Source organism: Rhinopithecus roxellana, chromosome 17 (assembly GCF_007565055.1).
Source record: "Rhinopithecus roxellana isolate Shanxi Qingling chromosome 17, ASM756505v1, whole genome shotgun sequence".
Taxonomy (NCBI): Eukaryota; Metazoa; Chordata; class Mammalia; order Primates; family Cercopithecidae; genus Rhinopithecus; species Rhinopithecus roxellana.
In genome coordinates this window covers 6,459,155-6,485,334 of record NC_044565.1, presented here as the reverse complement: position 1 = coordinate 6,485,334, position 26,180 = coordinate 6,459,155, and the positions used below count along the sequence as shown (strand labels likewise).

At 61.9% G+C, this 26,180-nt stretch overlaps 1 protein-coding gene across 1 annotated transcript in view; it reads left to right on the top strand.

Annotated features, from left to right (window-relative positions):
• Positions 1-26,180, top strand: part of ADGRB1 (adhesion G protein-coupled receptor B1) — an 81,326-nt gene that overhangs the window by 40,385 nt on the left and 14,761 nt on the right. Inside the window, exons 17-23 of the mRNA XM_030921436.1 lie at positions 6,005-6,146; positions 14,226-14,329; positions 17,173-17,275; positions 18,313-18,463; positions 19,000-19,069; positions 20,614-20,680; positions 22,935-23,020. Of these exons, the coding sequence (XP_030777296.1) occupies positions 6,005-6,146; positions 14,226-14,329; positions 17,173-17,275; positions 18,313-18,463; positions 19,000-19,069; positions 20,614-20,680; positions 22,935-23,020 (723 nt within the window). The remainder of the gene's footprint in view (positions 1-6,004; positions 6,147-14,225; positions 14,330-17,172; positions 17,276-18,312; positions 18,464-18,999; positions 19,070-20,613; positions 20,681-22,934; positions 23,021-26,180) is intronic.

The following is a 26,180-nucleotide window of genomic DNA, read 5'->3' as shown; positions in this document are numbered from 1 at the left end:
ATCCAAGGGGACCCCGACAGCGCACAGTCCCATAATAGCACCTGCTTCGTGGGCCGGCAGGAGGCATCGTGAATGCAGTGAAGGCTCTGGCTTGGTGGGTGGGTGGGTAGGTGGGCTCACTGTCCCCTGGTGTCCCGTGAGTGAGTAGGCCCTGTGCGGGCACTGTGCCTCTGCCATCCCATGGACAGGTGTGGGGTGAGGATCTGGGCACACTTCACAGGAGAGGCAGCTGAGCTCCGAGGGTGAGAACAGACCTGGCTGCTGGACCCCCTGCCGGGCTGGACAAGCATCATCTATGCACTTGCCGGGGGTGCAGGGCAGGGGCCCCAAGAGCACAGGAGCCACGGTGGGCTCTCCCAAGGCCTCCTACCTGTCCCGGGCTTGGGGGAGGTGCCTGTGGGGGCTGCCCGAGCAGGGCTGGGCCCAGGCCCTTCCCCACTAGCTAGCTGGGGAGGCCTTCTCTGAGCTACCCTCCCCTAGGACATGGGGACAAGGTTGTGGCCCTGCACTCGGGCTGAGGGCGACGTAAGGTGGTGATCCACACTGGATTGGGGGCTGCCTGGGAGCTGTAGCCATTACTGGGTTTGGAGGGGTCTGCTGGGAGCCGAGGTTACTGACGGGACTGTGGTGGAGGGGAGAGTGGGGAGGTTGGGTGAGGGAGGTTGGGGCCAGTCCCTGTGGGCCCTGCAAGCACTGTGGCCTTTGCTCTGGGTAAAGAGGGAGCCGCTGGAGGGCTCTAAGCCGAGGGCCATGTGGCCTGACATATTTCAAATGACTGACACCCTGGGAAGCCAGGCGAAGAAGGGCAAGGGGCAGCAGCCACAGTAGCCAGAGGCACGGGTGGTGGCCGTGGAGGGTGGGCACTGTGGGGCTCTGCATGCATTTTCAGACAAAGGCTGGTGGGATTTGCTGGTGGGCAGCTGCAGGGAGGTGGGTGAGGTGAAGGGGAACCCAAGGCTCCAGGTGAGCGATGGTGGGCTGGCCATGCCTTCCCCATTCATTCACGCACAGGCCTCCTGGCTGTGCGCCCTGCCTTAGTGTGCAGCTGTGTGCACCTGTGGGACTGTCATGTACCAGAATGTGCCCCTGGGGCCACATGTGCGAGCACAGTGCTGATGAGCACCTGGGCGACCCCGAGGTGGAGTAAACGGAACCGGAACTTGTCCCTTGGGTTTCTTGGCATGGAGGTCCTTGGCGACCTTGGCAGGAGCCAAGTGGGAGGAGTCCTGATGGTGGCGGTCACTGGTGGTCTGCAGAGGGGTGGGCAGTGGCTGGACCTGTCATGGGGCCCTATCTAGGGGGAAAGGCACAGCCCTGCTCTGGGATTCCCGTCTGAGGGTCCCAGGTCCCTCTAGGTCCCCACTCCTCTTGGGCAGGAAGGGGGCCTGCTATAGTCAGGCCCCTGCTCAGCTGGTCCTGGGTGGTGTCACTGCCCCAGCTCCTGCTCTCACCCTGGACCCGTGGGGGTGGGGAGCAGGTATAACTGACCCAGATTCCTCAGGCCTGGGCTCAGGAGGGGACCTCGCTCTGTGACCCAGATATTCCAAGTTTCTGTAGCTTAGACGAGAGATGGCAAATGGTCTCCCACGTGCGGGAGCAGTGGCTGTGTGCAAGAAGGGAATGACTTGCCTGTTTGCAGAGATGGGAGCAGGTGCCCCATGCAGCAGGAAGGATTTCAGTCAGACTTTCAGGGGAACTTCCAGATGTTGTAAGTCAGGATCTTGTACAAGAGGATACATCCTAGAGATTTTGTTGAAAGAGGGAGGTCTGAGGCTTTGCCACCTTTCCAAAGTCGACATGTATCTAAGATGCACACAAGGGTCTCAGGTCAGGGCCCACCCTTCCATCTGTCCTGCTAAAGGCCAGTCCTTGGCTGAGGTCTAGTGCAGCAAGGGAGGCTTGGGTAACTCCCAGGAAACCTGCATTGGCTGAGTTTATTTCCCAGCTTCGGATGAGTCTCAGGTTGCCTCTGAGAGTCCCTTGCAGACCTGCAGTTCAGTCAAGGTTGAGATGTTGTAGGCCCTGGGTGGGAGGGGGCATGCAGCCAGACACACAAAAACTGGATTCCAGGCCCACTGCTGCCTTGCTGTGTGACCTTGAACAATCGCTGCCTCTCTGAGCCTTGGTTTCTTTATCTACAAAGCTGACCTAAGGGTTCCTGCAGAAATCAAATGATAAACTGCCAGAAAGCCCTTAGCACCGAGTGGAAGCCATTATCGTGGAGGTGCAGGGAAGGGCGAGAAGAGGGTCCCTGTCCCTGGGCTGCGTGTTGGGAAGCTGTTCCCCTGACACACATTGCCAAGGCCTGTGGAGCCAGGAGGACGGAGGAGGTAGAGAGGCTGAGAGGGGGCACCTGCATTGCAGGCCTGCAGGGTCCCAGTGAACCCCCCACCCCAGGATCCAGGCCCTTATAGAATGGCCAGGAGCTGCCTGCTTCCAGAGCTGCCAGCCTGACCAGTCGGCTCCCTGGGCCAGGGGCAAGTGCCTTCTTGGTCCCTCCATGGCCTGACCCTCAGCAGAGTAGGCAGCAGCCCATCTCTCTCCCTGGCCCAGAGGCTGATAAGCAAATCAGCACCCACGGCAGGAGCCCTGGGGGCCGGGCGCTGGCTCCCAGGCTGGTCTTCTCCCAGGCAGTGGCGGGCAGCTGTCAGCCTGGCGCCCTGCAGACTGGCCAGTGCGGCTGGGAACCAGCCAGGCTGCTGGCCCCAGCCAGCCCGGCTCCCTGCACCCTCGAAGTGCTCCCAGCAACCCTCAGGCAGGTGGGCAGCTGGGTTCCGGGGCCCACTGCTCAGAGCAGAGGGCTGAGGTTGTGCTGTGCCTGGCCTGGGTTGTGCTGTGCCTGGCCCGTGAGAAGCAGAGCTGTGACTGGAACCCAGTATCAGCTGCACAGAGAAAAGCAGTCTGCAGGACTCTTCCTGGGGTGCCCTCTGGCCTGTACTGTGCTGGCCGTCTTGGTGTCTGGTCAAAGGCTGGCAGGCATAGACCATAACCGCACACCCTTCCCCGGGCACAGGGATGGGCCCTCTCGGTGGGAGATGGAGGCTCAGGGAGGCAGTGATTATCCAACATCACACAGCAAGGCAACATTCGTTTTTATGTGTCTGGCTACATGCCCCCTCCCACCCAGGGCCTACATCTGAACCTTGACTTGAACTGCAGGTCTGCAAGGGACCGTCAGGTACAACCTGAGACCCATCCCAAGCCAGGAAATAAACTTAGTCAATGCAGGCTTCCTGGGAGTTACCCAAGCCTCCCTTGCTGCACAGCCACCAGCCAGAGCTCAGTGGCTCTGTGTCCAGCGTGGGTCTCAGGCCCCTGCCCCACCTGCTCGTCTGCAGCGTGGCGACAGTGGCTTCTGCCCTGGAGGGTGTGGGGGATGGACACAGGTGGCAAGTGAGATGTTCCTTGTGCACCTGAATGAGACCTTGGAAAACCCTCTGGTCAGGATGTAGGATCTAGGGTGTCACTTGGAGCACCAGGACTTTCCAGGGACCCCACACTCCCTTTCCTGTTCCCTCCATAGCCCCAAAGCCTACCTGGGGCCTGGATTCTATTCTGTGGTTATCAGGATCTGCACTCTGCTCAGGGAGAGGGTGAAGGGGTCTGTGCCCCAGGTCTGTGATTTTTGGGCCATCCTGTGTTAGGGACGCAGAGCAGCCTGGGTCCCTGGCCACCATTGCTGTGGCTGGTAAGTGTGGTGGGTGGCTGCCCTTTGGAGCCTGTGAAGGTCACATGGGCTGAGGCCCCCCAGCGCAGACAGAAGCATCCTCCGAGCCTCTGCGCTCTGGAGGGTGCTGCAGGGCCCTTCCAGGCTGCCACGTGCCTCTGTGGCTTCCTTTTACAGAGGGTCCTGGAGATGGGTGAGCCTCGTGCTTCTAAACCCTGGCCCCGTGAAACAAGAACCTGGCCTCACACTGCACTTGAGAGGGGAGGGGTCTTCCTGGGGCCACACAGCCCAGAGGCAGCCCTGCAGAGCCTGAGGCCGGCTCCCAGGCCTCTTCTCAGCTTTGCCTTGTCTGTGATCTCTGCCACAGTTTTCCTTCTCTGTAAAACAGGAGCAGGTCCTTCCCCCAGAAGGTGGAGAAGATGCAAGAAATAAAAGCACATGCTGAGAGCATTCTCAGGGGTCTCCCCAGCCGGCCAGCTCACAGCATGTCCCTTCTCCCCTGGGCCCGAATCTCAGGAAGTTCTGCTGCTGAAGGAGATTGAGCCACAGCCCCAATTCAATAGAGGCTGCTCTGGGCTATCGGACAGGGGCACTGGTTACCGCCCCCATGCATGCTCTGAGCCGGGCCCTGTGCTGCTCAGCGCTGTCCAGAGTGGACTGGGTGCTTCCCTCTGGACACCCCCACCCCCATTTTAAAGAGGAGGAGACTGAAGCAAGAGGTGATATAGGTAACTCCCCAAGGTCACCGTAGCTAGGACACAGCCAAGGCACAGTTCAAAGCCAAGTGTCTGATCAGAGGCGGCTCGCCCAGGCTTTTCGTGTGTGCGGGGTCAGGGCTGCGTGTGTGGGCGGCTCTGCAGGCTCCTCGGGATAGCAGGCTGGAGAGAGCGCCAGTCCACAGGGCACGGGGGCAGGTCCCTTCTGGCTCCTAGCCTCAGTCTCCCGTTGGTACAGTGGGGACGGGATGGAAGAGGTGAGCTGAAGACTCTGCAAGGCACCTTGCCGCACTCATTCCTGGGCGGGGAATGGGGTAAAACTGCAGCATGAAGGCTCTAGGGCAGACCATAGGAAGACCCTCGACTTGGGCTTTTCTCCTGAAGTCTGGGGGCAGGGACTGGGTCCCAGCTACTTAGGGAGGGGTGAGGCCTTTTCAGCCGTGGGTTTGGAAGGAGACCAGCAGCTGGGGCTCCTGCAGCTGCAGAGCTGCACCCACAAGCTGTTGGGGCTCATGTCTTCAGGAGGCCTGGAGTCCCTCCTCCACCAGGCAGGCAGGACCCTGGGTGGGGCTGGGGACTCAGCCTCAGAGAGGGCCCCCTGGGCACTTTCTGCAAGCCAAGACCCAGCAGGTAGGAAGGCAGGCCCGGCTCCAGGGCCAGGTCTGTGAAGGAGAGACACGGTGGCTTCCGGACAGGAGGGCTGCCTTGAAGGGTGGGGGAATTCGGCTCCAAAGCAGGAGGAGGAGGAAGAGGAGGCGGAGGAGGAAGAGGAGGAGGTGGAGGAGGAAGAATAGGAGGAGGAGGTTGGGGGTGGAGAGGAGGAGGAGGGGTTTGCAGAGCAGGTCAGTCTCTGGTGCACCAAGTAACAAGTCCTGTGCTTAAATGCGTGCTTAGATGAAAACCGGGGCAGTCGCGGCCCGTAGACAGCGGGCGGCTGGGTCAGACCGCAGAGGGAAGTTTCCAGCGGCAAACCTCCCCGCGGGGAAGACTGTGTCTGTCCCAGGAGATGAGCCGCAGGCACCAGGGGTGATGAGGCCCGGGGGAGGTGGCTGTGGGGGATGGAGCGGTCCCAAGGTCGTCAGCTCCAGCCGGCTCCCTGGGCCGCGGGGCCGGAGAGCTCCGGAGCTGCCCCTCGCCGTGCTCCGAACCCGCCCCGCGCCCCCAGGCCACACCCGGCTTGCACCCTCCCCGCTCCACGTGCGCCCACGCGCCCCTCGGGGCCTGCCCCTCCCTCCCGCGCGGGCCGGGGGCGCGGGCCCCGGAGGAGCTGGGGGCGGCGGGGGCGCGGGGCGGGCGGCTGCCGGGCCCCGGGCCAGCTCTCGCCCCCAGCCCCGCCCCGCCCCCGCTCGCTCGGCTCCCCCGCCCGGCGCTCCCTCGGGCTGCGCTCCGCGGCTCTCGGCGGCGGCGGCGGCGGCGGCGGGCGCAGAGCGCGGCATGGGCGCCCGGGCCGCGGGGCCTGGCGGCGGCGGGCGGGCGGGCGCGCGGCTGCGGGCGCAGGTGCGGGGCGGCGGACCCGGGCCGGGGCCGGGGCGCGGAGCCGCCGCTCGGGGGCCGGGGCGCCCGCGTCCCCGCCGCCGCTGACGCTCCGCCTGTCTTCCTCCCGTGTCCCGCCCGCCCCCAGACCCTCCTCCTCCGCCCCCCCGCAGCTCGGGCCCTGGTCGTGGCGCGGCTGCCGCACGGTGCCCCTCGACGCCCTCCGGACGCGCTGCCTCTGTGACCGGCTCTCCACCTTCGCCATCTTAGCCCAGCTCAGCGCCGACGCGGTGAGACCCCGGCCGGGCCGGCGGGAGGGGCGCCGGGCAGGGGCGCGGGAAGGGGCGCGGGCGGGGGCTGCCGGCGGGCCTGCGGGTGGGTAGGGCCCGCACCCGTCCTGTCCCGGAGGGGTCGCTGCGCCCCGCAGCCGCCGTGGCCTGGCCCGGGCGGCGGGGTCCATGCGCCTCTGGAGAGGGTGGGTGGGCGCCGAGCGGGTGACAGTGTGGAGTTGGGGACGGGTCTGGGAGGAGCCGGACCCCTGGAAAGTGACTGATGGGTGGGTCCCGTCTCTCCTGGCCTGGAGGCTCGGGATCTCCGAGGGAGCCTAGGCCTGGGGAGAGGCTGGATTCTGAGCCGGGGGGGGGGGGGGGGGGGGGGGGGGGGGGGGGCTGGGAGGCATCGCCTGTGGAGGGGCTACCCCTTCCCTTGGTCCTCCCTGCCTGCCAGGGAGAGGGAGGAGGAGGAGCTGCCGCCTTGGCAGAGCCCTTCGACCCACCCCAAGTAGAGCCTGGTCCTTGGAGGTGGCGGTGGCCCCAGGCAGGGGCCCTGGCCCAGATCCACCGCCCCCCAGGCCTCAGCACCTCGGGGCTTCCTTTTTGTTCCTGTGATTCTTGTGGGTGTTGCCGGTTTCTATGGAGACGGCATCTGGGGCCAGCCGCTGGCAGGGGCCCTGGGTGCTGGGCGCAGCTCGCTGGGTCGGGTGGGCTCTCTTACTTCAGGCCGGCCAAGTTGCACCCCCTGGCCTGAGGTGGGCCGCAGCCCTCTGCTGGGGCCCAGGCCCAGGCCAGGCCCATGACAGCTCACAGAGCAGGAAAGGGCCTTGGGCGTATGCTCACCAGGTACCTCCGCCCAGACCTCGTGTGGAAGCTTCGGGGCCGTAGGGGTGGAGGATGCACTTGGAGGGAGCCTGTCCTTCCTGGGTGTTGGAGGTGGCATTGCTGACCCTTGGGGAACCCTGGGTTCGATGTAGAAGGTAGCGCCCAGCCTCTTGGAGGACACTTCGGCCTCCCAGCTGTGTTCTCTGGAAAGTGGAGGGCAGGTAATGTTGGCAGCTGGGGTCTCCCACAGTGCCAGAGCCAGACGGGACCCTCGAGGCCATTGCCAGTAAAATCCTCCGTTGACAGGCAGGGAAACTGAGGCCCAGAGAGAGGGCCTTGCTCAAGGTCTTGGGTGAGTCTGGGCTGGACAGGGGTCTGTGTCCCTGACCCTAGTGCACCCCTGCTCGGGCTGTCCCCTCAAGAGAGACTGTTGATGCTGCTGGTTCTGCAGACAGAGCCCAGCAGGCAGCAGTCCGAAGGGCCATCCCAGAGGCTCCCTGGAAGAGGTGGCCTTCTGTGTAGAAGGCCATAGACATTATGGCTTTCATTGGGTGGCCTTTTTGGGCCCCTGCGAGGCTGGACCAGGCAAGACACGGCCCAGCCTCTGGTCTCCGGGTGTTGCTCTTCCTGTGGGTGTACGAGGAGGACCTGGGCAGGAGAGACCCTGGTGTGCTGTGTGCCCCGTCTGCCCCTTCTCCCAGCCCAGTGTCAGGCCTGCAGCAGGTCAGTGTTGGAGTCTGGAAACACAGGCTTGTCTCTGACACATTGTGACCCTGGGCTGGCTCTGCCTTAAGTCCCTCTGAGCCTGTTTCCTGACCTGTAGAAGGGAGGGGACCTGGACTGCCCAGGACTGGCTGTGAGGAGGGACACAGATGACTCGGAGAGAGTCCTAGGAATGGGGCAGTCCCCAGGCGGTGGCCTCCCAGTCGGTCACCAGGCTGAGCTCCTGAGTGGGCCTGGCTTAGGGAACTTGTTCAGAGAGGGGCGGGTACATGGGCTGAAGGGGGTGCTCCTGAAATTTCAGCAGTGGGGGGCTCGATGCCGAGGGGCCTTTCCAGAAGGAGCCCCACTATGTACCCCAGTGTATGAGGAGGAGGAAGCGGCCTCTCTGTGGGATGGCAGCGGGGGGTGGGGGTGGGGGTGGGGGCAGCCAGATGCACAGTCCTGGGTCTTGTTTGGCAGGGGGTTTGCGGCTGCTGTCGGGGGAAGCTTCTAGTGTTAGCCCAGCCCTCCCACGCTGGTATTCACAGGGCAGGATGCCAGCAGGCATGTTGGGTGCCCTGTCCCCCATCCCAGACAGGACACTTGAGGCCAGGGCACAGGGGCTGATAGTGTCCACAGAGCCACGGGACGGAGGGCAGGCTGCCTGGACCCTGGGAGCCTCAGTGTCCTCATCTGTGAGGTGGGAGGGTGGTTGGCTTTGCCACAAGGGCAGACTATGTGTGGCTCAGTTTGGGCTCTGGGCACCAGCAAGGGTGTGAGCTGACAGCCGGAGTGCCAGGAAGAAGCCAGGGTGGCTGCAACCTCCAGCAGGTACTCCCTGGCACCACAGCCCCTTGGAGTCTTCCTCTCCTTTCCATACCACAGCTCTGGCAAGGGCTGGCCCCTTTGATGCTGGGCAGGGAGAGGCTGAGAGTGAAGGGGAGACTGCTCTCTGGGTGCAGCCTGCCCCTGGCGTGTTCCTTTGTCCACCGTGCTAACCCCTCTGAGGGCTGTGGGCTGGGGTAGATATGGGGTGGGCCGATATGGGAAGCAGGTGTGTGCACACAGAGGTCTGCAGCCGCCCAGGGGGAAAGGAAGAAGGCTGTGGGTGGGCTCTGGGTGCATGGCCACAGCCTCCTCCCCTCCTGAGTGTAGTGGGGGAGAAGTGCACGGGGCTGAGGCTTGGAGTGGGATCCTGAGGGATGTGCAGGAGTTTGCCAGCCGAGCATTGTAGGGTGAGTAAGGCATGAAGCTGCGGGGAAGTGGGTACAGGCGTGGGATCAGCAGGCCGGAGAGGCAGAGAGACCGGTGGCCAGCAAGGCCTGCGGGGCTGGGGGAAGCCTGAGCGTCCTCCAGGAGCCAGGTACAGAATGGACTGATGGGAGGCTGGGAAGTAAGAGGAGAACAGTGAGGCTTGACGACCCAGGGGTCCCAGCAGGAGTGAGGAATGTGAGCCCAGCTGGCAGCTGGGGAGGTGGCCAGAAGTGAGCCTGGCTGGGCAGGGAGAGAGAGGGGTGCTGCCCAGCTTGGCCTTGCTGGAGTTGGATGGACACGCTGGGCATGGGGACTCTGGTCTGAGTGGGCAGAGGCTGTGGCATCGGGGGTTCAGAGTGGCCTGCAGGGGCTGCTGACCAGGACAGAGGCCTGAGATGGTGGTAGAGGCGAGTACGTGGGCACCCTGAGAGCCAGGGTGGGTTGAGATCCGGCCAGGGTGGTAGATCAAGGGGAGATGAGACCCAGGAGTCCTCCTCTAGAGCTGGCCTGGAGCCAGGGTGTCAGTGCAGATGCGGGCTGCGCAGATGCGGGCTTTGCCGTTGCAGGCCTGCGACGGCCGGAAGGTTGAGTAACCGCTCTGAGTCACACCTGTGAGGCGGATGATGCCACCTGTCTCAGAGTGGTGGGGACTGAACTAGGTGATATATTTATGGTACTTGACGTAGTCTGGCATGTAGTAAACAGTCTGAAAAGGACAATTGTTGTTGGTATTACTTCTGTGATGTGCTTCAGACTGTATTGGAAGGTTGTGACCAGGGTCACAGTTCATTTGCAACCAGGTTCAGGCTCAGTGTATGACCAGGGTCAGGGTTCAGGGTGTGATCATGGTCAGGGTTCAGCACATGACCAGAATCAGGGCTCAGTGTGTGCCCAAGATCAAGACTCACAGCCTGACTGGGATCAAGGCTCGGGGTGTGACTGGGCTCGGGGCTCAGGATGTGACCAGGATGAAAGCTTAGAGTATGACTGAGATCAGGGCTCAGAATATACTTGGGTCAGGGTTTAGTGTGAGGCTGGATTCAGGGCCCAGGGTGTGATGAGAATTGGGGCTCGGAGTATGATCTGGGTCGGGGTCAGTGTATGATGGGGTTCAGGGTTTAGTCTATGACTAGAGATGGGAATTAGTTTTGTGGGCATTTGGGAGCCATAGGTGTTGGGGCAGTGGCAGGACAAAGGTGGTACTGTGGGTAGAAATGAGTCCTTAGGGGGCATAGGGTGGATATAGGGTTCAGGAGAAGATTGGGAGTGGGAGTTCGTGTGGTGGAAACTGGCAGACACTCCATCACCCCAGGAAAATCCACTGGTAAGAGGGGCCGGCTAGTTCAGACCTAGTGTGCAGGGAGGGCCTCTGTGAAGTGGTGACTTCTCTGCTGAGAGGAGAGCCAGGCGCCTGAAGTTCAGGGAAGGCTTGCAGGGCAGGGGACCTGGCATGTGCGACGGCCTGGGCTGAGCTGTGCCTGGCTTGGGCCAGTCTCCGGCAGGGGCCCAGCCTGGCTCTGCATCCCCTTGGCGTGAGTTGAGGCCAGTCTTGGTCTACCCCTCCTAGCGAGGCCTCGGACCCGCCCATCCCTTCTCCATCGCCTGGAACCTGCTGAGCCAGGGCCGTCAGGAGTGACTGATGAGCCAGGCAGGGAGGAGAGGGATCAGGTGGACCAGTGGGAGAGCTGGCGGGCTTGCGGCTGCCAGGCCTAACGAGGGCAGGCGGAAGCAGATGGCCACAGAGGCCTGGGCCCGAGCCAGCCTCAGAGCAGGCGCAAGACACTTCCTGAGCCGCCTGTGACCTTCGTGGCTGGCCGGCCTCAGGCCAGCCCAGTGTCTTGGAAACATTTTCTGGGGTCACCCTGTCTCCCACCTGCCCCTATCCAGCTGGTCTCCTAGCCCTGGGCCTCAGCTCTGCACTGGTAAAGTTACTGGTGACTGATGGGCCAGGCTGGGAGGGATCAGGCGGGCCGCAGGGAGAACTGGCAGGTGAGTTTTGATGGGAGAATTACTGGGTGATCGGGTGATGGGACTTTAATCCCAGAGGGCCACCGGTTTGAGGCCTGAGCTCCAGGCTGTGGCATGCAGGAGTGGTGCTGAGCAGAGTTCCCTGCCGGGCATGGCATCACCGTCCCCATCTTGCCCTCCCAGAGCGTAGTTTAGACAACCGAGGTGAGCAGTGCTACCTGGGGTAGTTCAAGGGGCCTGTCTGGAAGCAGTGGCTTTTGAAAGCCTAGTGGGTTGGAAGTACTTCTGCACACCAAGAGAAGGCGACTCTCATTCCAGGGAGGCACAGCTGGAGCTGTGGCACCTGGCATGCTTGGACAGCACAGCTTGGCCCTGGAGGCAAGTGCCAGGTGTGGGAGGTATCAGTCATGTGTCTGTGCAGGCCCCAGGTGCGTGCATGTGTACGGGCCCCAGGTGTGTGTCGGGGGGACCCAGGTGTGTGTCGGGGGGCCCCAGGTGTGTGTGTGCGGGCCCCAGGTGCGTGTGTCTGTGCACATCAGGGGTGTGGCCTGTACCATCCCAAGGACAAGAGCCTCAAGTGAGTGAACTTAGGCCTCATTTTGGCCTGGAGTGGTGTTCGGAGGAGCTCGGGCTGGGAGGAGCAAGGGGGTGTGGGGGATAGGGAGTCCTCGAAGGGCAAGGCCCTCACCAGACAGGGGCTTCGAATGGCACTCCCCAGGGCTCCACCATCACACTCTGATTCAGGTAAGGCTGCTGCAGCCCTCGGCCTCGCAGACCAGCAGGCGGCTGGCTTCATGGAGGCAGAAGTGCAGACTGCTGGGAGCTGGGGCAGGCATGCCCAGGAGGGCAGGAGGACGGGGTTGGCCCAGGGAGGTGGCAGCAAGGCAGCCTGCAGAGAATAAGGCTGGGGCAGGTGGGACCCTGAGGTTACCCAGCCAGGGCAGAGGCGAGCTAGGCTGAGCCAGGAGTCCTGGCAAAGATGCTGAGCCCCCGATCCCCGGGGCCCTGCTCTGAGTCTGGAAACCAAGGTTTGTGTTCGAGCTGGACCCTCTGCAGTGCCACCTGGTGATCTTGGACAAGTTCCCCCGTTTTTTAGGATTGCCTTCCCCATCTTCATTCATCTGGCTCGTGATGTCGACTGAGCATCTCTGCTGGGCGGGGCCCTCAGGGGCTCGGGGACATGGAGGACACTCAGCTGTGGGGATAGTAGCCACATCTAGCTTTGGACTGGATCAGGGGGATGCCAGCAGGGCCTGGGAGGCAGGGAAGGCTGCCTGGAGGAGGCAACACAGAGAAGGGCAGTACAGGCTGCAGGAACAGTATGTTCATGATGGAGAGCACAGAGCAGTATGGGGACTGAGGGGAAAGGGGGAGCCCAGGCTGGGGTGAGTGGGGCCGCAGGGCAGCTGGGCTGGCTCGGGGGATATTGAGCACCTTGAGGGGCAAGAAGGGCTGCGCAGGGCTTTAGGAGACAGTGCAACATGCCAGGGTCAGCAGACTTGGGGCGGGGGCCAGGAAGGCATCAGCTTTAGGGTGAGGAGTGCCCGAATCGGCCCCTTCTCCCCAGGCCTTGCCTTCCTGCCCAGTTGACCACCTCTGCCTCCTTCTGAGGGCCTGGAGACGGACTACACCCCCTTTCGCCTGAATTCTCCAGTCATCTGGAAGCTCTGTGTGCAGGGAGTCTTTGTTCATGCCCCCGAGGCGTACACCCACCTGCCGTGTGCCGGCAAGCCCCAGGCATGGCGGGTCAGCCTGGCTTATGACCCGGGTCATGGGTTGAGCAGTTGCTTAGGGTGAATTCATCCACACAGAAGCGATGCCAGCCTGAGTCCCCTCCCCACCTGTGCATGCCCTTCAGCCACCTGACTTCCCCGTCTGTCCTCGGGCCTGGCGTGCTGGGGCTGTGCAGGGCCATGGGGTCAGGAATGGCGGGATCTGTCACCAGCCCAGGCCCTTTTTATTTTTTTTTTTTTGAGACGGAGTCTCGCTCTGTCGCCCGGGCTGGAGTGCAGTGGCGCGATCTCGGCTCACTGCAAGCTCCGCCTCCCGGGTTCCCGCCATTCTCCTGCCTCAGCCTCCCAAGTAGCTGGGACTATAGGCGCCGCCACCTCGCCCAGCTAGTTTTTTTTTTTTTTTTTTTTGTATTTTTTAGTAGAGACAGGGTTTCACCATGTTAGCCAAGATGGTCTCAATCTCCTGACCTAGTGATCCGCCCGTCTCAGCCTCCCAAAGTGCTGGGATTATAGGCTTGAGCCACCACGCCCGGCCCCCAGGCCCTTTTGAGGAGGGGATGAGCTGAGTGCAGTGGCCAGAGGCACAGTCATGTGAAGTGGGGAAGGGTCTTCTGGGGGCACTGCTGGGGAAGAGCCCTGAGGGGAACCAGGGGGCCTCGGGGGCTAGGGTCATTCTCTTCAGGAAAGGGAGGATGGCCAGGGGCAGGGCCAGGGCCAGTCCAGTGGCCTTTGCAGAGCCGGGTGGGGCATTTGGACAATGCCCAGGGCAGAAGAGTCAGTGAGGAATGGGGGCCCTCCCTGGGGAGGGGCAGTCACCTAAACTACCCCCAGGTGGTGAGGAGGAAGGGCCCACTTTATTCGGGTCACCCCAGCACCTGGATGACACCCCAGCTCCCATACTCTCCTGCCTCTGAGCAGGGCAGAGGTGCCCTCCAGTGCGCTGATAACCTCCCCAACCCTGCCGTGGCTGGAGAAGAGTTCACAGGGCAGGGCTAGTGGTGGGGAAGACTGGGGCCAGGGCTGGCGGCTGGGCCTAGAGGCTGAGGGGCTGTGGAGGTGACACAGAGTCACCTGTGGAGCAGAGAGGGAGGGGTGGGGGGGAGGGCTTCGGTGCAAGGAAGCTGGTGGGGTTGTGTTGGGGCTGTGGAGGGAAGGGTGGGTGTAGGGTGTCAGGGCCTGGCTAGGTGGCATCTCGGATGGGGTGGGCCAGAGCCAAAGCGGCTCTCCCCCTGGGTTTCTCAAAGCCTGGGCCTGAGAGGACTGTGTGTGTGGGTGGGCCTGGACCTGGCACCTCCCTGGCCCATCTGCAGTGTGGGGCTGGCGCCTGCCATGATGGCAGCAAAAGCTTATCTGCCATCGGGCTTGGCGTATGACTGTGGGGCATGGGCAAAGGGTCCATCCTCACGGAGCACAGGCCTGAAAGGGAGTTCTGGAGAGCCTGGGCTGGAGAGGAAACCCCTCCTCTGCAGGGGGCGGGCGGGGAGGTGGAGGAGGGGCTGGGTTGGACGCTGAGGGTGTGACCCAGGGCTGTGGGCTCTTAGGCCTCAGTCTTCGGGTCTGCTGAGTAGGCATGGGGGCTGCCTCACTCCCCGCGGTCTCTTCCCACACCCCGCAGAACATGGAGAAGGCGACTCTGCCGTCCGTGACGCTCATCGTGGGCTGTGGCGTGTCCTCTCTCACCCTGCTCATGCTGGTCATCATCTACGTGTCCGTGTGGAGGTGGGTGCCACGCGGGTGCTGGGCACGGGCGGCCGTGGCTCCTGCATCCCACGCCTCTTCCCCTCGAGGTCACGGGTGGGGTCGCGGGAGCCCCTCCCTCCCTTTGTCCTCACCTTCCCAGTCACCTCCGCCTTTGCCACGGACCCAGCCCTGCTGTGGCCCCTCCAAGGTTGCCACAGGTTCCTGAGGCCACCCTACACACTCACGCTGTGTCCATGCTGCACAAACACAAGGGGTGGGGCCCGGTTCCTGCCATCCCTCCCCTGAACGTGTTCCCTGGCAATGCCAGCCTGAGTTCCTTCCCCAGCTGTGTGTGCCCCCTCTGCCTGTGCTTCCTGGCTTCCTTGTCTACCCTCAGGCCTGCAGGCCAGGCCACAGCCTTCCCCAGACCCCCCCGTCAGGCCTTAAGGCCCCAAATCCCTGCTTACTCTCCACCCCAAATTCCCTTTCCCCAAGGCCACAGGGCTCCCAGCCTGCTGTCCATTCCGATTGTGGCCAGTGGGTTTTTGAGGCCACCCGGGCAGGTGTGGAGAGATGTGGAGGAGAGCTCATGTTTGAGCAGTAACATGCCTGTTGAGTGTGTGGACGCGCCTCCAGGCACTCCCCGCTATCTGCTCCTGTCCCATTGAGTAGAAGTATGGAACAGGGAGCAAGGACTCAAGGTCACTCACTGCCCATGGGGCCGAGTGGGGACTCCCAGCGTGTCCAGAGGACACGCGGCTCCAGCTCTGCAGGCAGTGCGGTGTCAGCCAATAATCGGAACTGACTGCCTGGCTGCTGCCCAAGGTCGGGCACTGGGAGGTCGATGTGGCTGGCGGGGGAAGGGTGGCTGAGCTTTCCTGGAGACAGTGACTAGGTTGTGAGTAGTGGCAGCGGCCCTCCACTGTCCTGCCTGAGGGGACAGCATCCACTGGGCTCTAGGGGGACATGGTGTTTCCTCTTCCTGGGACCTACCTTCCCCTAGGGCCTTGATTTCACAAAACATCTGGGGAATGGGGTTCAGGGGCTCTGAACTCAGCTCTGATGTCCTGAGTTCTGAGGAGGTTTTCTGCCAACAGTTTTCAAAGCATCTCCCTTGGTGAGCTCTCTTGGCTATCCCTGTGCCCTGTGAGCTGCCGGCAGGGATTGTTCTGTGGTCCCCATGAGGAAGTGGGGACCCAGAGAGAGAACATGACCTGCCCAAGGTCATGCAGCACATCAGGGTCATGTCAGAGCCCCTGAGGCTCAGCCCTGTGCCCTCTGCTGTCCACCTGGGTGGACCTCAGTCCCCAAGGGCTGCTGGTGGTGGTGGTGATGGTGGTCCTGGTGGTGGTGTTTGTGGTGATGATGGTGGTAATGGTGCTGGTGATTGTGGTAATAGTGATGATGGTGGTGGTGGTGATTGTGGTGATGGTGATGGTAGTGATGGTGGTGCTGGTGGTGGTGGTGATGATAGTAGTGATGGTGATGGTGATAGTGATGGTTGTCATGGTGTTGGTGATGCTGGTGATTGTGGTGGTGGTGGTGGTGATGGTGGTAGTGGTGGTAGTGATGGTGATGGTGATGGTGATGGTAGTGATGGTCGTGGTGATGATGGTGATGGTAATTACTGGTTGTGATGGTGGTGATGGTGTGGTGGTGCTGGTTGTAGTGATGGTGATGGTGGTGGTGGTGGTGGTGGTGGTGATGGGAGTGATGGTGATGGTGGTAGTTGCTGGTTGTGGTGGTGATGGTGTGGTGGTGGTGGTGGTGGTAGTGATTGTGATGGTGGTGATGGTGGTAGTGGTTGTGATGGTGGGGGTGGTGGTGGTAGTGATTGTGATGGTGGTGATGGTGCTAGTGGTTGTGATGGTGGTGATGTGGTGGTAGTGATGGTGGTGATGATGGTGGTAGCGGTTGTGATGGTGGTGGTGGTTGTGGTTATGATGGTGGTGGTGGTGGTTATGATGGTGGTGGTGCTGGTCCTGGTGATTATGGTGATGGTGGTGATAGTGATGGTAGTGATGGTGATGGTGGTAGTGGTGGTTGTGATGGTGTTGGTGCTGGTGATTATGGTGGTGGTGACGGTGATGGTAGTGATGGTGATGGTGATGGTGGCAGTGGTAGTTGTGATGGTGATGGTGGTGATGGTGTGGTGGTGGTGGTAGTGATTGTGGTGGTGGTGGTGGTGATGGTGATGGTTGTGATGGTGATGGTGGTGGTGGTTGTGATGGTGGTGGTGGTGCTGGTGCTGGTGATTATGATGATGGTGTGATGGTGGTGGTGGTGGTGATGTGATGGTGATGGTGGTAGTGATTGTGATGGTGATAGTGGTGCTGATGGTGGTGGTTGTGTTTGTAATGGTGATAGTGGTAATGATTGTGATGGTGATGGTGGTGATGCTTGTTGATAATGGTGATAGTGGTAATGAATTGTGTGATAATGGTGGTGGTGTGATAGTGATGGCAGTGATGGTGGTGGTGATGTAGTGGTGGTGGTGATGGTGGTGGTGATGTGGTGGTGGTAATGGTGGTAGTGATTGTGTGATGGTGATTATGGTGATGGTGGTGATAGTGTAGTGGTGGTGGTAGTGATTATGTGATGATGGCGATGGTGGTGATGGTGTGATGGTGGTGATGGTGGTACTGATTGTGATGGTGGTGATAGTGGTGATGATGGTGATGGTTGTGTTGGTGATGATGGTAATTGTGTGGTGATGGTGGTGATGGTGTAATGGTGATGATGATGGTGATGGGGGTGGTGCTGTTGGTGACAATGCCTGCAGGAAATGGGGTGGGGCCCTGGTCTTGGTGCCACAGGACCACAGCTCCTGTGCAGATGGGGTTCTGTTGGGCGCTGACCTTGGGCCCCCACACCCTCCACAGGTACATCCGCTCGGAGCGTTCTGTCATCCTCATCAACTTCTGCCTGTCCATCATCTCCTCCAATGCCCTCATCCTCATCGGGCAGACCCAGACCCGCAACAAGGTAGGCAGCTTTGCCTCCTGTCATGCACCTCCCAGCATCCTCAGGCGGTGAGGATGAACCCCAGGAGGGGCCTGGGCTGTGGGATTCCTGGGAAACTCAGGCAGGTGGGTGTGGGAGCAGGAGGAGGCTGCCCCAGCTACAGGGAGTTCTGCGCCCTCCGCTGTGGCTGCAGGAGGCTGTCAGGGGCTGGTCAGCTGGCTGGAAGGGCAGTTTGTGTCCTGACCTCTCTGCTGGACTTGCCCTTCAGGATGAGCCTGCTTCAGCCCTGCCCAGCCCGCTGTGGGCAGTGGACTCGGCCTCAGCTCAAGCTCCCTCAGGGCTGGGGAGTGGCACCCAAGAAGAGTGGTACTGTGGTGACAGAGGCGCTCCCATGGTCCACCCTCTCACCCCCACCCTCGCCAGCCTTGAAGCTGGCAGCTCATGGTGGGCCCCTGCCTGCCCTCCCCAGACCTGCCATCCCTGGTTCCTACCCTGTGGTCTCCACACCCCATCCCACTAAATGTGGCAGGCACAGCCTTTGGCTGGGGGCCTCTGCTTCCTCAAGGGGCCACACTGACAATGTAGGAGAGAAAATAAAGCAAGAGGCCTGCAGGGAGATGGAGAAGGCCTGGGCCCAGGGCCTGCCATGTGCTGTGGCAGAAGCTCAGGGCCGCGGCGTGGGTGAGGTTGCCTGCCACTTGCTCTGTGTCCTCGGGGTGTGACATGCCCTCCCTGGGCCTTGGGCTTATTACCTCCTGAATGCATGGGCAGGCACCTGGACTTTAAAAGGCGCCTGCTTAGCATTTGGTGTGGCTATGAATGGTGCTGAGGAAGACGGAGAGGGAGGGTCTGTTTGTCCCAAGGGGGCTTAGATGGTCAACAACCCATCTCAGGGCAGGGACCAGGTGATCTCTGGATTGCCTTCTGCCTGGGGACCTGGTCGGGTCCCAGCGAGGGTGCTGGCTGCTGGGCCTCCAGCTGCAGAGAGGCACTCAGTGGGGGCAGGTGTGGGGCCGGGGAGCACCTGCCCAGCCTGCCCCGCCCTCGGCCCCACGCAGGTGGTGTGCACGCTGGTGGCCGCCTTCCTGCACTTCTTCTTCCTGTCCTCCTTCTGCTGGGTGCTCACCGAGGCCTGGCAGTCCTACATGGCCGTGACGGGCCACCTCCGGAACCGCCTCATCCGCAAGCGCTTCCTCTGCCTGGGCTGGGGTGAGCCGCAGCCTCCCCGACCCTCCTGGGCAGATGTTCTTCCTCCTGGCCCCGACTGCTTGTTCTGCCCTGGTAGCCCCTCCTCTCCCCATGCCGTGTGGACCCCTGGGGCCTCTGTTGCTGCTTGGGTGGGCTTCTCCCTCTTCTCCCTCTGGGCCCTCGTTCCTCCATGGAGTCGCCAGGTAAAGCACAGGACACCCAGTTCCCTTTCATGTCTAAATAACGGAAACATTTCTAGCACGATTATGTCCAGTGCACTGTTTGGGACTTACATATACAAAAAGATGATTCCTGATTTCTCTGCGAGTCAGCTGTGCCGGGCATCCTGTGCGTTCTCTGCTCATTGGACCGCCCCGTGCCCAGCTCCACAGGCCCTTGCCTTGTTCATCTCCTGCCCCATCTCTTGCTCAGCCCCATCCTCTGTTGGGGGCTTCAAAAGCACCTGCCTGGCTCCCGCCCTCCAAGGCAGGGCTGAGAGGAGGTGGAGGCTGGCTGGGGACTTAGGTGGGGCCAACGCCCTTTCTCTGCTCCTTCAGGGCTCCCTGCACTGGTTGTGGCCATTTCCGTGGGATTCACCAAGGCCAAAGGGTACAGCACCATGAACTAGTGAGTCCGGGCATTGGGGGTGTGGTGGATGGCCGCATGGCCCCCAGAGTTCTCCGCCGCCCTGGAGGGTGAGGGCTGGCCATGCCCTCCCGCTGTGTGACCCTGACCATCTCACAGAGGCTCAGGGAGGGTGGGGCCCCAGGGGCTGGAGGCTGAGCCCCCTGGGCAGCCCCTCCCTGTTGGTCAGCCAGCTTCTCCCTGGCAGCAAGCAGTGGGCAGTGGTATTGAAAGAAAGCAGGCTCGCAGGGCCCGCCTCGGTCAGTTGGTCCATTAGCCACTCTGAGCCTCAGTTTCCCCATCTGCTCGGTGGGGAGGCCACCTCTGCATGGTGCTGATGAGAGGGAGGGCTATTTGAGACACAAGCGCTCTGGGCACAGTGGGCACACCCCTACAGCAGGCCTGTGGCAGGCAGGGCAGGGGTCGGAGGCTTATTTCACAGATGACATCACTGAGACCCTGAAGGGTCAGCTCGACCAGGTCCTTGGGGCCTTAAATGGCAGGCCAGGAAGCTTGCTGTCATCCTAGAGGCAGTGTGGTTCCCAAGGTGGGGAGAGAGGGTCTGGGGCTCAGGATGGGCAGAAGAACTGGGGTGGGGAAGGGGAACCGAGGCTTGGAGGGAGGGCCTGGCTGCAGGGAGGGGAGCAGTGGGAAGTGAGAGGCAGGAGGAAGTGACCGATGCTGGCTGAGTAGGAGGACTGCAGCAGGCCTGGCTCACTCTGGAGCCCCTGGGAACAGGATGTGGCACCCCCTAGAGCACTGCCCTGAGTGGCCATAGGGAGTGGACATAGCTGAGGGCCCAGGGGGTGAGTGCTGAGAGGGAAATCCAAACACTGTCTCCAGAGATGAGACAAGCAAACACCTGGCCTGCCGGAGCCAGGGATGGATCAGGAGGGGATGGGGACATTGAAGTGGGGTTCTGAAGGATGAAGAGGAGTTTGTTTGACAGACGACATGGGGTAGGCTGCTCAGGGCAGAGGGAACGGTCCTTATTGGGTTTCAGATTTCCATGGGCACCACGGGTGGTGTCCAGAGATCTGGGGAGTGTGGGGCTACTGACTGGGTGGGTGGTGGGGAGGATGCAGACCAGATGTGTGAGCATAGGACCAGGTGTTGAGGCCACGGGGCCTGAGCCTTGTGGGCCAGGGACCCAGCCCCGGCATTCGAGCATCACGTCAGGAAGGAGGGTCTGCCAGAGACCCCAAGAGAAGAGCCGGGAAGGGTCCAGGCCTGGGGAAGGAGGGACCGTCAGGTGACCTTTGCCCTGCCAGCCTGGTGCCCCTGCTGTGTGGCTCTAAGCAGATGGGTCCCCCACTCTGGTACCATCCCCATCTGTAAAATGGGAGTGACGATGACTGCCTGGGGGTCCTGAGGATTCTAAGTCTAAAGAGTGGGTGTGACCTGCCCTGCACGCAGAAGGCGCTTAATAAGTGCTAGTTTTCTTCTGCCACTTCCCAGCTCACCTCCCCTACTCCTGAGAGGCCGGCAGCGCCCCTCTGCACGCCCCTCTGCACGTGGGCAGTGCTGATGGCCTGTCTCCTCCCCAGCTGCTGGCTCTCCCTGGAGGGAGGACTGCTCTATGCCTTCGTGGGACCGGCTGCTGCCGTTGTGCTGGTACTGACCCGCCTGGACCCCACTGCCTGCAACCCTGCCCGGGCCCCCCACCTGCCTCCTGGGCCTTGGTGCTCTCTCCTGCCCCAGGCTGTGAACCTGCTGTCCCTTCAGGACGGCCCTCATCACCAGGGGGTGGGGGTGCCCACAGCCCCACTCTGATCTGCCCTTAGCGTGCGGTGTAGGGGCTGGGCCAGGGTAATGACCCTTCACATCTGTGAGTCTCAGCTTTCCTGATTATTGGGTGCCAGCTGTGTACCTGCCAGGAGATCCCCGCGGGTGTGGTGAGTGGCGTGGGAGGAAGCCAGGGACAGACAGATGATGCGAGCAGCGGGGAGCTGCAGGCTAGACCTGGGTTGTGGGTGTCTGGCCCCAAGCGCCAGATGTGAGGCTGGTGAGCAGGGCTGCTTGCCCCTTTGGGGGCCCCAGTGAGGACCTTCTCTGTGTGGGTCCTTGGACTTTCCTTCCCACCCTCCTCCCACCTTTGTGTGGAGGAAGGCAAGACTGTGGCAGGTGGCATGCAGGGTCACTGTCCCGGGGTCACAGATGAGCTGCAGCAGACTGGGGGAGCTGCCTGGGGTCACTGGCCTCTACTGGGTCCAGCTCTGAGCCTGCTTAGCCAGTCCCTGTCCCTCTACTCTGGCGGAGCACCAGGGTTCACACCCAGCATCACCTCCCCTCCCCCTCCCCCCAGGAGAGGCCATCCATGTCCAGTAATTCCTGCCATCATGAACGGTGTCTCTGCAGGGCCACACCCCCTTCTAGTGGAGACTCAGGCACAGGCTGGGCCCAGCAGAGAAACGTGCATGGGGGGTGAGGGGGTGCTAGCCCTGTAGGGGCAGTTGGGGAGCCTGGTGGGGGTTGGAGGGGCAGTGGGGCGCCATCCCTGGGCAGCCCCAGACCCCTCCTCACAGTCCTGGCTGTGGAATCCCACCTTCTTTATTCCTTCCTCCAGGTGGGAGGCAGGAGAGGAGTGGGGTACCTGTCAGCACCTCTAGAGCTGGCCTCAGTGCCAGCAGGGCAGTGCCCCAGGCACCTGGGGTTGGAGGTTGTGGGAAAGGGGTCAGAGACAGGAGCCCTACCCCTGTACACCCCTCCTCAGGATGTATCAGGAAGGCAGTCTAACTCAGGGGGCTGTGGGACCTGAGCCCCAGCAGCCCCTCCTGTCCTTGGGACCACGTGGTGCAGGCCGGGCAGAGCCTGCTGCAGGCAGTGGCCTGTCACTGGTGCCTGTCCTCTCTTCTCTGCTCCGGCCACATCAGAAAACTAGGCTGCCCAGGAAAGAGGCCACCACCCATCAGGCTGGCCGAGGCTGTGATGTGGGTGTCTGGGAACTGTATCCTTTGTGGAAAGCAGGCCGGGTGTGTGGTCGTGAGCCCTGAGCTGGAGGGCTGCACAGTCTACCACCCTGGTCTTCTGGATGTGAAATGCCTAGTCTAGGGGTCCATGGAGTCCTGGGGTCTCCCAGCCTCCAGCTTCTGGAACCTGGGCCTGAGGAAGTCAGGCCTTGCCCCTCGGGGTCCTGGCAGCATCTTTCTGCAGAGTGGGGATGCAGGAGGAGGACCTCAGGGAGCCTCTGGCAGTTGGGGAGCAGAGAATATGGCCCTGACTCCTCCTTCCCCTTAGCAGAGGAGGCCAGGAGACAGGGGGAGACCCCCAGATGCTCAGGGCCAGTGGCTTCCCCGGGGTGCTCCAGGAACAGCTCTTGTCTTAAGTGGTAGCCTGGACAGTTGCAGGCATGGGAGACTTACATTAGAGCCCAAGAAGAGCCTTCCTGGGTGCAGGCGCCCAGCCAGGGCCCTTACGGGGTGGGCAGTTAATTTGACGGGAATAGGAGAGGGAGATCAGGAAGGAAGTCTAGAGAGAGGAGGTGGCCTGCCCAGAGCAGAGAGGCAGGAAGCGTGTGGCCCCAGGGAGAGCCAGGATTGGTGTCCCTTAGGCAGGTTTCAGCTGCAGGCTGGCAAGGGCCTCTGGACCCTGTGGGTGCGGAACTCCCTGGTGGAAGGGATGCAAGGAGCATAGCAGAGGTGCTGACGGTGCGGGTGACACACAGAGAGGGTCCTGCATGGTTGGCAGCTGGGCTGGAGGTCACCTGACGTCACATCAGGCACTGGGGTTCCTGTGATGGAGGCACGGGAGGTGACCCTGAGTGTGGTAGGGGATCATGGTCAGCATAGCCAGCGTCAGTCCAACCAATGTTGGCCCTGAGCCTACGGCGGCCCCCACCCCCACACTCCCACCCCTCTCTACCCGGCAGGTGAACATGGTCATTGGGATCCTGGTGTTCAACAAGCTTGTGTCCAAAGACGGCATCACGGACAAGAAGCTGAAGGAGCGGGCAGGGTAGGACCAGGGCCACGCGGCTCCTTGCCTGCCCGGAGTGCAAGATCCAGAGCCCACCCAGCCCCGGGCTCCCAGGGGATGGAGGATGCTCCATGCCCAGTCCGAGACTGCAGGTCCAGGGACCCCGGAGCGGGTGGGGAAACGGAGGCACTGAGTACAGAGGCCCCTTAGGCTCAGCCAGCCCCTCTCACCGTGCCACGGTTTCTCCATCTGACCTGGGCAGGGTGGACCCCATAAAGTCCTCAGAAGCGGTGAAACTGATTGTGCAGGGATATCCCACCTCTGGCCGGCTCACAGGGTGGCACCCCCGATGCTGGGTGCTGGGGGTCCCTGGCCTCCCACTCCCCGACCACAAGGCTTGCTCCATGGCCAGGGGGAGGATGTCGCCTGTCCATGCAGGGACTCCCTGTCCTTGTGGGACCTGCATCATGAGGAGGACGGTGCAGGGGACAGGTGGAGCTAATGCTCCTCCCTCCGGGGAACCCAAGACCAGGGAGTGCTCTCAGCACAGTAGCTGACAGGGCCTGGGAGCAGGGTGGAGGTGCTTGGGATGTGTGGCTGCGCCCACCTTTCAGGGACAAGGTCCTGGGCACAGAGGGGAAGCTGTGGGGTGTGGGGAGCTGACTAGGGCGGACGAGCCCCTCTTTGTCCTCCCGCCCCCTCCCCCGGCCCCCCGCCCCTCACCTCTGCCTGCTTCTCTGTGTCATCCAACCCTGGCTGGTGTCTGCGTGGGCCCCTCCCCTCCGTGCCAGTCTTGCTTGGATGCTCGGTCTCTCTCTGTCTCTTTCTCTCTGTTCCTGTCTCTGTCTCTTGGCTCCTCCTGCTGTCCCCAGTGAACAGAAGCTTCAGGAAGCCTTCCTTCCCCTTGGGTGCCTGTGGGTTCTGGTCCTGGTTAGGAACCAGCCGAGCTGGCCTCCGATGCTGAGTGTGTGGAGTGGCCCCGGGGTCCGTCCCGCTGGGTGGGAGTCCCGGTGCTTTGTCTCCTGGCCTGGGAAATGGAGGCTGGAACAGGTTTCTCTAAGGCTTTGCCCCACCTGTCCCTTAACACCCTGTCCCACACTGCTCCCGAGACAGCGGTCACACTCAGAAGAGGTCCGCAGGGCTACACATCCGGGGTCTGAGCATGGCAGACTGCCTGCCGTTACCTGATCGTAAAAGCAGCAGTGATCTCGGGTGCTCATCCAGTGTGGATGTTTTGTTTGCTTCTTAGAATAACCATGGTGGCAGATTCTGTGGTTATATTCCCATCTTACAGCTGAGTAAATGGAGGTTTATGGAGGGTGAGTGACTGGTGGAGCTGAGCTTCCAGCCCAGGTGGGCACACACTAGAGCCAAGCCCAGGCGGCCTGCACTCGGCCCACCTCGCCCTGTGTGTGCAACAGGGGCCAGCTGCGTTAGGTGCACACATCCCGGGAGCACACCCAGACTCGCCTGCGTGGCCGTGTCGGATTCGCTGCCCACGTAGACAGGGATGGAGGTTAGGGTAGAGGGGTGCCCAGTACACTGGTCTATGTGTGCATGCACGTCCACATGCATGGGTGCACACGCGTGGGCATACACATGCCAGGAGGACCTGCACGAGGTCCCTGCCCAGGTCAGCTCCCTCGCAGACACACGGGAAGGGGAGAGGAAGGTGCAGTGGCCTCCTTTTGGGAATTTTGCCACTTTGTGCAGACAGAGTCAGGGTCCACCCTCAGCTGAGCACAGGAGCGCTGTGCTGCCTCCCCCAACGCCCGCCACGTGCAGCCCACAGCCCTGCCCACCACAACGCCCACGCCCAAGACCTGAGTTTGTGAAGTAGCCGAGAGCCCCCAGGACCGTCCCTGTCGGAGCCCAGGCTGGACTCCTGAGTGGCTGGTTTTGCACTTTGGCCCCGCCCCTCCCGCCTGGGTTCTGAGAGCAGCTTGCTTTTGTTTCAGCCTTTTAATTTCACTTGCAGTCAGCCGCCCCCGCACCCCCTCGGGTGCACCCTCAAGTGTGCCGAGTGTGGAGTCCTCTCTGCCGCTGATGCCACCTCCGACGCCACCAGTAACGCCATGTTAGTGCCTCTGCTGCCACCTCCCTCCTAGGCCCACCCTTGGGGCTCTGTGTGCTGAGTCACCTTTTGTTTGTTTTATGTTTATCTTTCGTTTCTTCCTTTTCTGCCGTCCACTCTGGGTTTCTAGGCCACTCCTGTCCCCCGACCCACTGCCCCCAGCTCCTCCTTCCGTCCTCCCCATAGGCCTGCTCTAGGCCTGGCAGCACAAGGCACCGCGGGTGCAGGGCGTGGGGCCCGGCCTGGGCACGGGTGGAGTGCAGCTGTGGGCCGGGCTGTGGTTGGGAAGGAGCGGTCAGTCCTGTCTCTCCAGGGCCCGCGTGTGTGCCAGGCTGCAAGCTGTGGTTTGTTGGTTCTGGAGTTGAACCCCCACCCCCACCCCTGGTGCTGCTGGCATGGAGCCCAGGATGGCTGATGCTTGGGCAGGGGTCTGCGCCTGACAGCCCCGCAGCTCTGTGGTGGGGCGAGGAGACTGACCCTGGCTGGCCTAATGGGAAGCCTCCCTCCCTGTGAGTGCACGTGAGCACGCATGTGAGAGCATGGCCAGGTGTGTGTGCATGCGTGAGTGTGCATGCGTGCCAGTGGGTGTGTGTGCGCCTATGCAAGAGTGTCACCAGGTGTGTGCGTGTGTATGAGTGCATATGTGAGTGTACATGAATGTGCGTTTGTGTGGGAGAGCATAACCAGGTGTGTGTGTGTGCGCGTCCATGTGAGAGCACCTGCTTTCGTTCCAGGCTTTTAATTTCGCTTGTAGCCTACTGCCCCAGTACCCCCTACGGGCGCGCCCTCAGGTGTACTGAGTGTGGAGTTCTCTGCTGCTGATGCTACCTCTGGGGCCACAAGTGTGCAAGTGTGTGTGTACAGGTGTGAGAATGTGCCTGGATATGTGCAAGCGTCATCTATGTGTGTGAGTGCAACCCGGTGTGTGTACATGTGAGCGTGCATCTATGTGTGTGTACGTGTGAGCGTGCATCTGTGTGTGTACCTGTGAGCATGCATCTATGTGTGTGAGTGCAGCCCAGTGTATGTGTGAGCGTGCATCTGTGTGAGCGCAACCGGTGTGTGCACGTATGAGCAAGCATCTGTGTGTGCGTAAGTGTGAGCGTGCATCTGTGTACCTGTGAG